Source organism: Aquarana catesbeiana, linkage group LG01, assembly GCF_042186555.1.
Source record: "Aquarana catesbeiana isolate 2022-GZ linkage group LG01, ASM4218655v1, whole genome shotgun sequence".
Taxonomy (NCBI): Eukaryota; Metazoa; Chordata; class Amphibia; order Anura; family Ranidae; genus Aquarana; species Aquarana catesbeiana.
Window position 1 is genome coordinate 819,949,081 of NC_133324.1, and position 17,007 is coordinate 819,966,087.

The window sequence follows — 17,007 nt, forward strand, 5'->3', positions numbered from 1 at the left end:
TCTTTGCTACCAATAACCAGGTGCTGAGAGAGACCATTTCCAAGGCACAAGAAGATAACAAAAGATTCTTCAACAAGAGGAGGAGAGGGGAATTGGATTTAAAAGTTGGCGACCGTGTGTGGCTTTCGAAAGTAAATCTGAGAAATCAAGAAAAAGATCAACCCAGTGGCTTATGAACTTGAACTTCCTGACTCATTTCAAATCCACCCTGTGTTTCATGCCTCCCTACTAAAACCCGACATGGTAAATCCCTTTCCAGGTCATGAAGTGGGACCCCCAGAAGCTATAATGGTGGATGGAGAGGAAGAGTTCGAGATCGAGACCATTTTGGATTGCAGGAGAAGGCAGGGACAGAATCAATACCTAATCAAGTGGAGAGGTTTTGGTCCAGAGGAAAATCCCTGGGAGCCTGAGACAAATCTCCACGCCCAAAGACTTATACAAGCCTTTCATCGCTCTCATCCAGAAAAGATGGCTCAGATGGGCATCCTGAGGCTGCCCCTTAGGAGGGGGCAATGTCAGAGAACCACTGCAACATGTACTAGTTTCCGTGCGCCAGCTGTCAATCTTCGTTCCTTTAATGCTAACGCACCTGTGCCAAGTCTTAGGCAAGAATGAGTGAGCCCCGAACCGAGCATGCGCAATGGCCCACCCACACAAGCAATTGTGCATTAGCATGCGCACGCCAACTAATCCTGGCGCACGGCGCCCTATTTAAATGAAGAGCTTACCTAGTGCCAGTGCTGGATTGTCTTCAGCTCATCCCTGTGTTCCTGTTGCTGTCTTGCTTGATTTATCCTGATCACCTGGCTTTCTCTGACCATTCTCTCAGATTACCCCTGCATCCTTGTCTGCCTCTGCTCCCTGCACCGACCCCGGCTTGGACTTCTGACCACGGCTCTGTCTTCTAATCTTGTACTCCACTGCCAGTCTGTTGCCTACCTCTGCCTGTCCCCGACTACGAGTCTGCCTTCTGATCGTGTACCTTGCTGTCAGCCTGCCGCCAACTTCTGCCTGTTCCTGACTCTGCAAATGATCCTGTTAGATTTCTCCTAAACAAGTCCAGTGATCAGTGTCTCATCCCCTCTACGAAGGCTCCGGGTTCCTGATCTTCAGTCACTTGTCTGCAGGCACCTGCACTCTTCCGCTGCCCTAGCAGTTCCTGCCTCAACCTCCAGGGGTGCTAGGACCGGGACCATGCAAGAGGCCACCCTCGTCATTTTGGGCTCCGCTGTAAGGTACGTGACACATTCCATCCTTACACTGTATACCCTTATTTCAATCTATCCTTACACTGCACTCCCTTATATCAATCTATCTTAATACTGCACCCCCTTATATAATTTGAATTTTACACTGTTCCCCCTCCACCCATTATCACTATTTACACTGTACCCCCTTATATCATTCCATCCTTACACTGCATCCCCTATATCATTCTATTCTTGGACTGTACCCCTTATATCATTCAATCCTTACACTGCACCCCCTTATATCAATCTATCCTTACACTGTACCCCCTTATATCAATCTATCTTTACACTGCACCCCCCTATATCATTCCATCCTTAAACTGCACACTTTATATCTATCATTCCATCCTTACACTGCACCCCCTTATATCATCCAATCCTTACACTGAACCGCCTATATCATTCTTTTATTAGACTGCACTCTCTTATATTATTCAATCCTTACACTGCACCCCCTTATATGATTATATCCTTACACTGCACCCCTTTATACTATTATATCCTTACACTGCACCCCCTTATACCATTATATCTGTAGTCAAGCTCCGGACACCCTTTGGTCTAATGAGTACCTCTAGAGTTAGGGATAGCTGACATCCTTCTTTGTAGGGTGGGTTACAAGGCATGGTGGGTGTAGTGCAAGATAGATTCATGGGTGCCAGACACTTCTTGAATGCAAAGAGATTTATTGTCTCTTAAACAGAAATGTGGGAGAGAGGGTTTAGGACCAGGACACCCTTTAGCAGTTGCAATGTTAATTAGCACACTCCGAGACTTCTATAGGTAGACAGCCATGCAGGGAAAGGCACCCAGCCGGACACCACATATGCATGTGTAGACACGCTGTCTCCTATGGCAACAATCTTGAACAGTTTCTAACAAGGGTTACAATGAACTCTTTCACTTCCTCTACAGTCTTCTCTTGTAGATCTTCCATCAACTGAGCTCCCAGTCTCTCTCTCTAGACTTGCTGATCCACTGCCACTGGATCTCCTGAGCTCTTCAAACCTTCTCACTGAGTATCTTCCTCAAGCGTCACCCCCATGTCCCTGCTGGGTCCCTAGCTTGGCACTCATAGATACTTCTCAAGCTTTACCCCACTGGTCCCTGGCTTGACACACAAGGCTGCTCTGCAAGCGTCACCTCCACTGGCTGGGTACCTGGATTGACACCTGCTGAAGTTTCCAAATTCTTCACCATCCCCGGTTGGTGAGAACACTGCTCTGGTACTTGCTTTAGCTACTTACGGGGCTCCCTGGTAACAAGGTGGATGGTCCCTTAGTGGCAACAGCTTCCCCTCTACCTCTGACCACGTCAGGTTCTCTGGCCGGCAGAACCATCAGTTCTGGTTGGCTTGCAAGCCGCAATCCCAACCCTACGCTGCTCTCTTGCTTCTAGATAGACCCTCAGACAGCCTAGCAGCCAGATGTCTCCAGGATAGGCCTCAGGCTCTGGCCTAGCAGCCCAGGGCAGCACAAAACACGTCCACCCAGACAGCTGTCCAGGTGGCACAGAACCCGATCACCTGACCTCACCCAAAAAAACCCAGCAGGCCAAGGGACCCAAGAAGATCCCTGCCCATTGGCTGAGACACCCCATCCATTCGTAATCTGTCCTTGCAATGCCCTTGTCTTATCTATTGCCACCAGATACCCAGCCATCTAGCGACAGAAGAGATCAGTGCAGCAACTCCAGAGCTAGGTTGAAATCAATTGATCTCCTATCAATTGGCCAAGGCAACCACACCTGGCAGGAAAATTTGCTAGCAACCCTGCCTAAACATCGGGGTGCTACATATCCTTACACTGCACCCCATTATATCCTTACACTGCACCCCCATATACCATTATATCCTTACACTGCACTCCCTTATATCATTATTTCCTTACATGGCACCCCCTTATGCCATTATATCCTTACACTGCACACCATTATATACTTACACTGTGCCCCTTATATCATTTCAACTTTACACTATTTCCCTCCCCCCATTATCATTCCTTACAGTGCATCTTTTTTAACATTCCACCTTTACACTGCACCCCCTTATATCAATCCTTACATTCAGTATACCTGTCACACAGATAAGATTCTTATCAGCAGAACCACTCCTGGTGCCCAATACTCGCTCAGAAACCACCCACCACCCCATATATGGCCGTCAGGCCCTCCAAGTGAGGGGGCTGCTCTCTCCTTGCTCAGGTCATGTAACTTTGCTTCTCGCTTCCCATCTGTGCTGGTTGCTACGGTAATCTGTCAAAAATTCCAACTTGCCGAAAACCCCAACTACGTGACTTCTGATCGCAGATCCTGGGGTTCCGTTAGATTCGGCGACCTGCAGAATTTGTAACAGAAATGACGTTCCGTCGCCGCCATCTTGCGACACCCCAAACTCCTCCATAGTAAGGATACACTGAGAAGGGGACAAGCGGACATCTTGTTTCACCCACCATATTTTTGCATTTCACACTTATTTATAACAGTAAACGGACTATATATGGTGAAATACAGTATTTAGAAATCCGACAGACTGTTTACATGTTGAATTTTAAAAGCAGTGGCAAACCTGCTGATGTCACAGGTTTGCTAATCTGACAGAACACCGCTACTTTTATAATTCAACATGTAAACAGTCAGAGGGATTTCTAAATCCTGTATTTCATTATATAAGTTCCGTTAAATGTTAAAATTAAGTGTGAAATGCATAACTCTGGTGGGTGTAACAAGATGTCCGCTTGCCCCCTTTTCAGTGTATCCTTACTGTGGAGGAGTGCGGGGTGTAGCAAGATGGCGGCAACGGAACGTCACTTCCGTTACAAATTCTGACAGGTCGCCGAATCTGATACCTGCCTTAGGCTGCCTTGATCTTTGTTTACCTTCTCTGTGTTTGTTGCGTTTCCCCTTATCCCAGTACATTGTTTGCTCATGCCTGCTACTGGGGAGTGTTCACCAGCAAATAGAGGATACGTATGTATGGGGCTATAAATATTTATTCTGCTCTGGCCGTCACCAAGTGCTTTATAATATCTGCCTGCATCCTAGCAATAGAGGAGGTTAGACAGCAATAGTTACTTGTGTCTGAGCAAAAGAGGATGCTGGGCAGTATAGCCTCCTGCATCATTGGAACAGGCAGCAACAGCAATATGAGGCTTTGAATATTTATTTTTTGCTGACCAATCAGTGAAGTTATTATAGCAGCCTGCATCCTAGCAACTGAGGATGCTAGGTGGCAAAAGCTTTCTTCATCCTGCAAAACCCGCCTGCGTCTTAGCAACTAATAGGATACATTAACACTGTCACTTGTACATTGCAAATGTTGCTGAAGCTTTACATGCGTACAACGTACAGAGAATATTTTATGTATGTTCTTATTTGCAGCAAGATCCTGCATATTAGTTGCCGTATGTTTATACAGCCACATGCATGCACCCTTACACCTTGACATATCTATTACAAACATGTAGAAAAGCATTCCACTGGTATGTTGTATTTTCTGTTTATGCACTGCTATGTAGATTTTGGAACATAAGTCTGTTAAATATTGCTGCAATGCTGTAGGCGGGTCACTCCAAAGGCAAGTGATAGAATTTGGAACAAGAGGTTCATTTTCTAAAAATTTGATTCTCTCAGTACTTTTCTTGTACAAATTGTTTAAATCAGTATTAAACCCCAAATTAACATTTATTATATTTTAGCCCACCAATTCTTAGATATCATGTCTGCATTTGTTTTCTTTTTTAAGGCCTCCTTTCCTTTATCTTTACCTGTTGATCCATCCAGTAAGTTTGTTGTTTTTAAACAGAACAAGCTGTCCTGCAGATGTAGCCATTAGAGGGTTGAGACAAACCAAGTAACACTGATAGGGGTCCTTACAATGATCAGTTGGCTTCAATTTGTTAAATCTGCCAGTACATCTAGTAACACTACCTTCCCCCCAGACTGACAATGCTGCTGTCCAAAGGTAGCTCTGTTGCTCCTCCATCCAGACGGTAGGTACTTCAATATGGGAGGTGTGTTACTGGCCAGATCACCAGGTGAATACAGAAGAAAAAAGCCTAAAAATGAAAACTAATGCAGCCACCACATCTAATGATTGGTAAGCTGCAATCAATTACATTTTTGGTTTTTGGGTTTATTACCACTTTAATTTTCTTAGGGACAGCCAGATGTTTGTCTACAACTATTCAGAAATTTGTTACACAAGGAAATATCCATAATGCAGGCATCTTTATAGGACCCTGTCACCACAGGGTCTCTTTTACCTAACAGCCCACCTGTAAAAGAAGTGTTCCATATACTTTCCTTTCCGGAAGCCCATTTTTTGAAAAGCTGCAACATCTCCAACTCCCAGCTGCTGCAAGAATTTATCCCCCAGCACCAGCCACTGTTGTTCCTCCCGTCAGTTTATGTATTCAGTATATTAAGCCTGAGGGAGGAACCACAACAACCGGTGGGAGAGCAGTTGTACAGTTGTACAAAACTTGCAGGGGCTGGGGAGTGGAGAAGCAGGTCCCTAAAAAGCTAAGTATATTCATTCTTCTTTTACAGGTGACCTATTGGGTATAAGTGACCCAGTGGTAGGGTAACCACATTTCCAAACTACCATTTAGGGACCCCCGCACAGTATGCACGGGTCAGTGACATCACAAGGGGGCGGAGCCATCATGTGACTTTGCTGGGTGGCCCCGCACCTTACCTAATTAAGAAATGTCACTCGGTTTACAATGCAGTCGGTGGGTGGCCGTGCTCGAAAGCGGAGCGGGGTTTATATGCAATTTTTGTGCCTTTGATAGAAAAAGCATTTGTTTAACTGCTTCAGCCCCGGAAGGATTTACCCCCTTCCTGACCAGAGCACTTTTTGCGATTCGGCACTGCGTTGCTTTAACTGACAACTGCGAGGTCGTGCGACGCTGTACCCAAACAAAATTGACGGCCTTTTTTCCCCACAAATAGAGCTTTCTTTTGGTGGTATTTGATCACCTCTGCGGTTTTTATTTTTTGCGCTATAAACAAAAAAAAGAGCGACAATTTTGGAAAAAAAAAAGCGATATTTTTTACTTTTTGCTATAATAAATATCCCCCAAAAATATATATGAAATTTTTTTTTTCCTCAGTTTAGGCCGATATGTATTCTTCTACATATTTTTGGTAAAAAAAAAAAAACGCAATAAGCGTATATAGATTAGTTTGCGCAAAAGTTATAGCGTCTACAAATTTTTTTTTTTTTTACTAGTAATGGATCTGCGATTTTTAACGTGACTGAGACATTATGGCGGACATATCGGACACTTTTGACACTATTTTGGGACCATTGTCACTTATACAGCGATCAGTGCTATAAAAATGCACTGATTACTGTGTAAATGACACTGGCAGGGAAGGGGTTAACCACTAGGGGGCAATGAAGGGGTTAGGTGTGTCCTAGGGAGTGATTCTAACTGTGGGGGGGGGGATGGGCTTCCACTCACATGACAGCGATCACTGCTCCCAATGACAGGGAGCAGTGATCTCTGTCATGTCACAAGGCACGATCGCTGGGAGACCGGTAAACATCGAGTCCGCCAGTCCCGCGCGCAGGGTCACCCTGTACACGCTAATTAAAGGGGACGTACAGGTACGCCCATTTGCCCACCGCTGCCATTGTGCCGACGTATATCGGCGTGTGGCTGTTGGCAAGTTGTTAATGTAATGTTAACCTAACATTGCAGTTGCAGGCAGCCACTTAGATCCAAAGAGTATAATAGTTCTTTCAATTTTAGGCTAACATACAAATGCTCTTTATATCTAAGGCACTAAGTGCCGGTTCACACAGGGGCGACTTGTCAGGCGTCCTAGTCGCCTGACAAGTCGCCTCCCGTTCTGTACAATGGAACCGCTCTAATAGGAGCGACGCAAGTCGCTCCGACTTAGAAAAAGGTTCCTGTACTTCTTTTGGGGCGACTTGAGGCGACTTGCATAGACTTCTATACAGAAGTCGTTTTGCAAGTCGCTGTGGATGTTGCAAGTCGTGCCGCCCCTGTGTGAACCGGGGCTAAAGTTGCATATAAAAAAAAAACATACTTTAGACTACAAAAGGAATACAAATGACCAGAGGGATCTGGAGTAAAAACTGGAAAAAAATGAGGCCTGAAGACAAATCTAAAATGAGCTTACCCTACGTGATATTTACAAATCCATGCACAATGCAGTGAATGCACATGCTCAAAACTACCGTAGTACTTAATGTACCTGATGTCTGTAACACACTGAGGAGGAGGACTTAGCACTGCAGCGTCCAGTATTCCCTCCAGGAGTCAGGACGCACGGGGTTCCCACGGCTGTAAGACATGCCGAACAATGGCAGATGGGGGTGAGGTCAGTGGCAGGAGGATCAAGTGGTCATAGAATTCAGCCACTAAAATCAGAATCAAGCTGTGCACCCTACAAATCAGCTGAATCTCCTGAGCCAGCCTTCTATTATTGGGACAGAGAAAGTCTGGTGTCGATAGTGGGAGCAGAGTCTATGCCAGAAGGTGTCCTAAGGAAGAGCTGGACAGATGAGCCCATAAAAATGAGGATGTGCCTGTAAAAGAACTTTACTTTCACTTGCAGAAGAGGAGAGAAATAAGTCTCCATCAACTACAGATGAGAGTGTTATACTGCTGCTACATTATTGAGGCTGGATTTCGATCATTGGATCGGCTAAGAGGCAGAATGTCATCTTATGATTGCCCCTGTGTGGAATGCTTGAATGACCTTTCTGTTAATTCAGAGGTCCACAAAGTGAGGTGAGCGGCCTGCATTTACGATGATGGAAGCACAGATAAGGATGCACATTAACTGAAATCATTTTCAAGCAGCCTGAGGAGTGTACCCTTATTTGTCGGTGCCTTCTTTTGCGTCATCTTTGGCTCTCATACTATATGAAATGGGACTGTCTATATGTCTTAGAGCTGTTGGACTTTATCCCTTTGTATTTTTAGAATTATGTTTTTTGTTTTTACCACTGCACTATTTTGTATTTTTAGGAAAACAGGGCTGGCTAATGCTCATGGCTCCTCCTTTGTGAAAGTGCCCAACTAGGAAGGGGAGGGGGCTTTATCCACTTCTTGCTGTGTTTCTACAGGAGAGGCAAGGTGTCGCGCAGCACCCCGAGTGACGTCATCGACAATCGATGCAGCTGTTCTATGCATTGATGTAGAATTCTGAACGGCTGCATCGGCTGTGTCAGTTTCATTCCGGGACACTGTATTGTCCCGGAATGAAGGTACCCAAGACAGATCTGCAAAATGAGGGACTGTCCCGGGCAATCTGGGACACGTGGTCACCTTACCCAGTGGTGACAGGGTCATTTTAAAGCGACCCTGTGAGGTTACACAAAAATGCTGAAAGGGCCCTATAAGTGCTCATTCCTACAGCCGTCCAGGGTTGTTCACTGCCCAGCTTAGAGTATTTCTGCAGCAGGTATGAGCAGGTGTTTGCTGTAATGTAATGTAATCACACATGGAACAATTACCTGCAATGAGGGACAGATGAGCCACCTGGATGCAAACTGTCATAAGGAGCAATTATATTCAAACAGCCATTGACAGTGTCAGCCTGTCATTGATTCATACAGGCTTTCTGTTTGCAACTAATCACAAACACCTGGCAATATCTGCAGTGTAAATACACAGATTTCTGCAGTGTACGACCCTCAATGGCTGTGTGAATTACTTCTTATATTTGAAGCAGAACTAAACCAAGCGATTTAACAGTTTCAAAAAACAGTTACATTCCTAGCATGTGACAGGAATGTTGTGGTTGTGTTTCCACACTGTCAAACCATTAAATACCTGGTGTCATAACAGATCACATGTGCAACATCATAGCAGTTGAAGATCAGAGGCCAAGATGGCAGCTTCCTTGGCTGAAAACTATAGAAGGGTTTGGTTCCACTTAGGATCATACAACTATACTGACTCAAGTGACGCCTGTCTCCTACCATCTCTCCATTCTGGTGATGGAGCTTTTATAAGACTTTTGGGAATTCAACTCTTCTAGGAGTATCAGATGCCTGTGTCCCCATCATAGAGTTTTACAGAAGCTGGTACAGAGGAGAGGTAGAGGAGCAGTAGGATGCACAGGGCACTGGAAAGGCTAGCGTAACCCTATGCTCACTTGTCTGCGATTTGTGTGTGCCGCATTTGTGCAGGCACGGCAGCCTATTCAAATGAATGGGCTACAATGCCTGCATTTCTGCAAAAAAAAAAAAAAAAGGTGAATGCACCTTTTCAAAAATGCAGCCACAGGGAAATCGCATGGTCTTTGACCATGCGATTTCCCTGCGGTTCCTGCACCCAAACATGTACTGCAATTTTACATACGTGGGGGTTCCATTTAGAATGAATGGCAGCCCTGCGCATTTTCGCAGGGCAGTGCGTTTTCTCTGTGGGTGCAGGAATCGCTGCGATTCCCGCAGCCACACGCAGAAATGTGAATGTAGGGTTAGAGCTCATTTATTGCAGGAAACTTTAGGCAGGATTTTTTGTAGCCCGGCATGGTTCTTTTCAAAGGAAGTGAAGTTACAGTATCCTTTGATTTGTAGATTTGTAGGTGTTGATTTGTAGTCTTATGACATTTAGGTTGTTATATTGCCCTTATGGGATTTAAAAGGTGGGTCATTACCTTGTTAGCTGGTGATTCCGTAAGCACTTTCCTTTGTAACTCTTTTGTTAGTGTTATGTACAGGCAGGGCTTTTTTTCAGGGGGAACATGGGGGAACGCAGTTCCGGCACCTTCAACATTGAATGTATTTAATGGCAAGGGGTGCTGGGGTGTACTAGAGGGTCTATTGATGCTGGCTGCTGGGGAACTTATTGTCGCTGGGGGTATCTATTGTTGAGGGAGGGGGTCCATTGTTGATAAGGGGTGTTCTATGTTGCTGGGGGGGGGGGGGGAGTTATTGCTTGGAGCGATCTGTTATTGCTGTGGGGATATTTGTTGTAGGGGGTCTATTGTTTCTGGGGGGATCTATTGTCACTGGAGGTGTCTAGTGTTGCTGAGGGAGGGTATTGTTGCTGGCCGCAGGAGATCTATCTTACTGTTTTTCTTTTGTTAGTGTTATGTACAGGCAGGGCTTTTTTTCAGGGGGGGGGAGTTATTGCTTGGAGGGATCTGTTATTGCTGTGAGGATATTTGTTGTAGGGGGTCTATTGTTTCTGGGGGGATCTACTGTCACTGGAGGAGTCTAGTGTTGCTGAGGGGGGAGTATTGTTGCTGGCCGCAGGAGATCTATTTTGCTGCTTTTCTTGCTATCATTAACAAATTCTATACAAATTACTTCGCATCACAAAATGACACTTGGTTATGTTTTCTCTAAAAGGGTGGTGCTGGGAGGTTCGGGTAGAGGCAGTTTTCAGGCACTTTAGCGCTAGAAATAGACTCTGAAAAGTGCCTGAAAACCGCCTCCCATTCATTGCAGTGTGTCTTTTCACACTGGGGTGGTGCACTTGCGGGATGTTATGAAAAGTCCTACAAGCAGCATCTTTGGGGCAGTTTGGAAGTGGTGTAAATAGCGCTCCCAAAACACCCCGCCCATTGCAATGAATGTGCAGCGCTTCCAAAGTGTCTGAAAAAGCGATTTGCAAGTGCTGCAAAATGGGACTATTTACAATTAATTTGGGTAAAAAGCGCACTGCTAGCAGCCGAAAAGCGCCGCTAAAACAGCGCTAAAGCAACTGCAAAAACAAGTGGCACTTTAGAGAACGGCTGAGTGCTGCCAGTGTAAAAGGGGTCTTAGGAACAATATTCAAAGTACTGTTGCCACCTTTTCTTCAAGTCAAACACTTTAGCGGTGCACGGCAATTTTTTTTTATAGTATAAACTATACATATATTTTGCTATTAAATAACATTTCTAATCATATGAAGTTAAGAACAAGAGTCCCCCTTTACATCAGAGTCCACAGAGTTCCCCTTTTACGTCTGAACTCACAGAGTTCCCTTTCACTGTAAGAGGGGACTCTGCAGACTCTGATGTAAGGGAGAACTCTAACATAAGGGATCCTCTGGGAACCCTGATTTAAGGGGGAACACTGAGAACTCTGATGTACGGAGAAGACTCTAATGTAAGGGGAAAGACTGTTTCCTCTGACGTAAAGGGGAAATCTGATGTAAGGGGTGCTCTGAGAACCCTGATTTGCCTTAGTGTACTTACTCAGAGGCAGGAGAGAGAAGGGGGAGACTTCAGTCACAGACAGGGATGGATGGCGAGCTCACTCACCCCTTGGCAGTCATACTTCTCATCCAGATGTATCTGAGGCTGCTTCAAATTTCCGGCCCCAACTTACTTTCCTATTCTGAGGCACAGCGCCAGGGATTGGAGTGTGGTCAGACACAGAGGGGTAGGGGGGGGGGAGAGGCGCAGATTGCGCCCTCTCTCCTCTCCTGTGTGTGTGTTTGGGGGGGGGGTTGTTAGTGCTGGCTTTGGGCAGTGTTAAAGAGTGTAACAGGCACTCTCAGCTTAGACAACTGCAGCCTGCAACCCTGCTGGGAAGCCATAGTCCAGTCTAAATAATGTGTTCGGGTTTCAGGCGGTCTGAAACCCGGACGCATGATTCCAAACCCAAACTGTCCGGGTGAATCCTGGACAGGTGGCAACCCCTAGCTCAGAGGTGTGTAGGGTGCAGAGACATGGATTGACTCAGAAGGGGGGGTTGCCTGCACATATTGTCTGAGGGAAAAAAGCCCTGGATCCACATTACCAGTGGTCAAATATGGGACTTGTGCATACTCTAGAAGACACTGTTGGGAGCAGCTGTTTGCGTGCTACATACTGATTAATGTTCTGGAAGATAGTTCTATTTAAAGTCTGATGCCAATTTCCATTTGTGTAATGTCTTGGGTCCATCACCAGTCATCTGGCTCTTCTGGGGGCTGTACTTTCCATCTAAACTATTAAAATATGCCATGGGCAATGTTTGCTCCATATGGCAAGTGACACACTTTGGAATAAAAGTGATGGTTCTATTTTGCAATATGTGATGATGATGATGGCTTATGTGGGCTTATGTGGGTCATGTCTTTGTCAGCTGTTGCTTTGTTGAGAGTATAGAGAGGAGAAAGATTAGAACCCCCTGTCAGGATTTTACAGCTTTTTTTTATTTTATTTTTTTTCCTTTTTTCTTTTTCATCTCTGATCTTTTTTTTCTCTCTTCACACACTTCTTTTCACATTCACTTGTCCACCTGCACTTTGGCATTGGTCTAGCTACTTCCCAAAATATTTATAGTACATCCAATATATATATTTTTTTAGACATGAAGCCCACTCATATCACTACCTGGATTTCTGGCTTTTTGTTTTTCCTAGGGATGATGTTTTGTGCACCCGGTCCCTCTCCTGCGGGCTCCTTCCACAGCTCCCGATCCAGACAGGGGGATGAGTATGTCTCTCCCTTTTCTCTTGTACACACCATCCCCATTGAAGGGTATAATGTTTGATCATACTGGTCTACTCATGTTTTGTTGTTTTTTTTATAGAGTTGCATGCATCTGCCCCTGAAGAGTGGTATTATCCACAAAACGCGTCAGCCTTTTAGGATGCATTCTCATGCCTACTGATGGGAACCTACTTAGACTCATTATCTACAACCAAATGACCATACTGTGTTTCTTACCATTGATTACACTGCATAGTGCCATTTAGATGACGTGTACATATATAAATCTGCAATAAATTATTTTATCCATATTAAACCTCTTGTCAATTTTATATGCCGTCCCTTTCATATGTAAATGTTCATGAGGTCAATACCATGTATGTGTGTGTATACATATTAAACCTTTTTTACTATGTGCATCATTGTTATGTATTGTCAGACTCAATATGCCAATTAAATATACTTTTTAATTATCTCACCCCTACAAATCAATAGCCTCATTCAAAGTCCCACCTTCCCTTTTTCTCAGGATTTTACTGCTGTTTTTCAACTCCTTTAAAGCGGAGTTCCAGCTTTTTTTTTTTTTTTAAACCCCCTCGATGTTCGTAAGTAATAAAATACCATACATTAAAGCAGCTGTAAACTGCTGGGTGCCTTTTTAATTCATTTTCAGACCTGCAAGGTAAAGCTATAATGTGCTAGTATGCATCGTATGCTAGCACATTATTTGAAACTTACCTGAAAACAAAGCATTCCAGCGATGCACTGTCATCACTGGAGACCGCTTCCATCTTCATCCATCTTACTTCTAGGTCCGCAGACTCCGGCTGTTTGACTGACCAGAGTCGCAATGATGTCACTCGCATGCACGCGCGGGGAGCCGCCGTTTATGGCACAGGATTCAGAAGGAACAGGACGTCGTTCCTTCAGAGCGCATGCACCGATGATGCAATCAGCTGCATAAACGGTGCATGTTTAGGAGATATTTACAGTACCTATACAGTACCTATAGGTAAGCCTTATTATAGGCTTACCTACATATAGGTACAAGGCAAAAATTTAAGTTTACAACCACTTTAAGGAATAAATAATACTAGTAGGTTTTCTTATTCATTTTCTAAACTCACTTTGCTCTCCTCAGCGAGCACGCTCTCTTCTTCAGTGTGTGCATCTGAAGCTCCCTTGTTGTTCCTTCCAGGATACGGTGCTGCTGGATACCCAACATGCACCCCCCGATCTCGCACATGCACATAGAGTACTAAGCGCGGTGCACATTGCGGCAGATGCTCATTGACTCCTGGAAGTGATTACATTCATATCCCAGGAGTCAATGGGCAGGCGGAAATGACATACCTCGCCACAGTGAGGTAAAGCGTAAGAGGAAGGTTTCAGCAAACAGAAATTGAGATTTGCAGACTTGCAGAATTTCCCACAATTCCTGTCTGCTGAGACAGAAATACAGGGCCAGAGAGGACAACACATTTTTTTGATCTGATAAAGACTAAAACCCCTGCAGTCTGTGCTGCCATCACTGTGACGGCAAGTGAGGGAAAATCTAACAGGGGCTCAAATTTTTCCCCACCCAGTACAACCTCAAAGCAATGCTTAGGAAGCACCTAGCAATATGGGACAAAGTATTGCATGTACAGAATAGTGAAAAAAATATTACCTTAATACTTTACCTTTAATTAATAACATATTATATTTTTAAAATCTGAAAACGCAGCTAGACAAACCAAAATGAACAAAATAGTGAGACTGTTATACAAGCTAAATAATAAACCAGTCACATTACCTATGATGTCATCATTAACTGGTTGGATTCCTCACATATATGATTTTCCCTACATATCTTTACACAACCTCCCCCTACCCATAATACAGCATGGAGAGGCTCAGTGAAGGTGGCATTGAAGGTGTGGAGGTGCTGGATCGGGTCACACAGGTCATAGAAGGAGATCTGCCCAGCTTCATAATCCAGATATATTCTGACTCTATTACTGGACACTTTTCCGAATAACCGGATCCAATTTCTATTATATAGCACCGAATACTGGTTATTCAGCCAAGATTTATGCAAACCCCATGACTTGTTATTCCATCCAATCTCTGAGTGACACCCACTCCTGTTTATACTAGGGTAACACATCCCAACACTCCAAATCTGGGACCTCTCCACATCCACTTCCCAGTAATGTTGCCCAGAGGAGAAACTCTGAGTGCTTAACACCTGAGCAGACTGAAATCTTTCTGGTCTTTCTGGGTGTTTATGGGTAAAAATTGAGCAGGACACAATTGTTCTGTTATCTGATACACAAAGATCATTCCCAGCTGTATTTACATCCATTTTTATGTCTGTAATCTTTGACGGCCCCAACATTTCAAGGACAGACTGAACACTTGGTCTCATAGGCTGGTGATGTGTGCCTTGTATGGTTAAGGCTGGTTGAGGGACTCCGGAAGGCACTGTAGCTATGCTGTGATCTTTGTTCTCTGTACTAAAATGGGAATACAAATGTGTACCTGTATGTTTCTGCAAATTTACCTCGGACATTATAGCAAATAAACCTGTTTGTAATGTCTGTGAAATCCTAGCCATATCCAGATGCTCTCCATCATGGAGGAGTTCATCAAGTCTCTGCCTGTCCTTATTATCACCATCCTCAGTATCATACAAATCACAGATATCTGGTTCCTGTAGGACAGTCAGTGGATCCATCATGTTACACAACTCCTCAATATGATGCACCTTCCTGGACAGCTCTTCCCTTTTTAATTCCAGCTCTTGGATCAAATCCATTATGGAGTGTGACAACTGCTTGGCTGGCTTAGAGATCTCGCTCAGCAATCTTTCCTCCAGGACTTTCAGTTGTCTCCTAAGGTCTCTAAACAGGGCAGTGACTGTTTTTGTGTCACCAGCTGCTTTTTCCTCTATTTTTTCCCTGTGTTTCTGCAGACTCTGGACTCTTTCCTCCGTCTCTTCTCTCTTTGTCAGCAGTTTCTGCAGAACATTCCTCATTTTATTTTTTTTATTTCCAGAGGCCTCCTTCAGTGACTCAAATATATGACCTTTGTGTTCTCCAATGAGACAGCAGGATGCACAGACATAGGTATCATCGTCTGTGCAGTAATATTCCAGTATCTTTTGATGGATGGAGCAGAAGACCTCAGATTCCTCCTGGACTGATTGAGTAGACAGGAAATTCTCCACTATGTTACGCAGTTTTATGTTCCTGTGCATTGCTGGCCTCTCTTGATACATCTGTCTGCATTCAGGGCAGGAATAACATCCAGACCGTTCTTGTGTTTTCAGCACACAATCAATACATTCCTGGCAGAAATTGTGTCCACACTTCAGCATTACAGGATCTACATAAATGTTCAGACAGACGGAACATTCCAGCTCTGCTTTCAAATCAGCAGACGCCATTGTTGACAGCAGAAGAAAGAAACGAAAGTGAAACTCTGTGACGTGTGAAATCCCGGAGGACTGGCATGATTATTGCACACGTCAAGGCTGGGTTTTTTTTTCTCTTCCGGCATCTTTGGAGTACAGCTTCTTTTGAAAATTAGAAAAAAAAGTTGCCAGTTGCCACTGAGGTACTTACATGAGTAAAATATGTGCTTGACCAGTTTATCTGCAGTACAATATCAGACAGTTATTTTCATGCTCCATGCTGTAGGGATTTAGGCACCGCTCACACTAGTGTGATTTCTACTGCATCTGCCGTTACACTGCAATGCACAACCATGGAATGCACATTATCTTCTACAGTGCTTGTTTATGTGACTAGAACAAATAGACCCTGAAAATAGACCTCTGCCGGGTTAGCCCCCCCCCCCCATATCAAAATTTTTGAAAAAATCTTATGCAGTTTGTTAGATCAGGTTAGATCAACCGTTGTTTGCGTTAGATCTCACACAGAAGAAGCAATATTAACAGTTATTTGCTGGGGGGGCTAACCCGTCATCAGCCCCCCCTTATCAAAAAATTGACCAAACAGTTAGCTATTTTGGAAGCAATTTGTTAGATCTGGTAAGATCAAGTGGTTTTAACGTTAGATCTCACATAATTAGAGACTTATTAAGTGATTAACTTATCAAATTTTCTGGCCAAAAATCATTCAGGCTAATAGATATTCGTTAGGTCCGGTAAAATCAAGTGTTTTTAACGTTAGATCACACATCATTTCAGAGATATGCCACATCAAAATAGAGATATTAGGTGGTACATATGGACGGGCTGGCCCCCCCTTATCAAATTTTCTGGCCAAAAATCATTCAGGCTAATAGATATTCGTTAGATCCGGTAAGATCAAGTGGTTTTAACGTTAGATCTCACATAGTTAGAGAC

General features: G+C 44.2%; 1 protein-coding gene across 1 annotated transcript; it reads right to left on the bottom strand.

The window, feature by feature from the left end:
- Window positions 1-14,318: 14,318 nt before the first annotated feature.
- On the bottom strand, window positions 14,319-16,130 carry LOC141114954 (nuclear factor 7, ovary-like). The gene has a single exon (XM_073608434.1). The coding sequence runs from the start codon at window positions 16,081-16,083 to the stop codon at window positions 14,449-14,451; it is 1,635 nt and encodes a 544-aa protein (XP_073464535.1). The 5' UTR covers window positions 16,084-16,130; the 3' UTR covers window positions 14,319-14,448.
- Window positions 16,131-17,007: the final 877 nt, after the last annotated feature.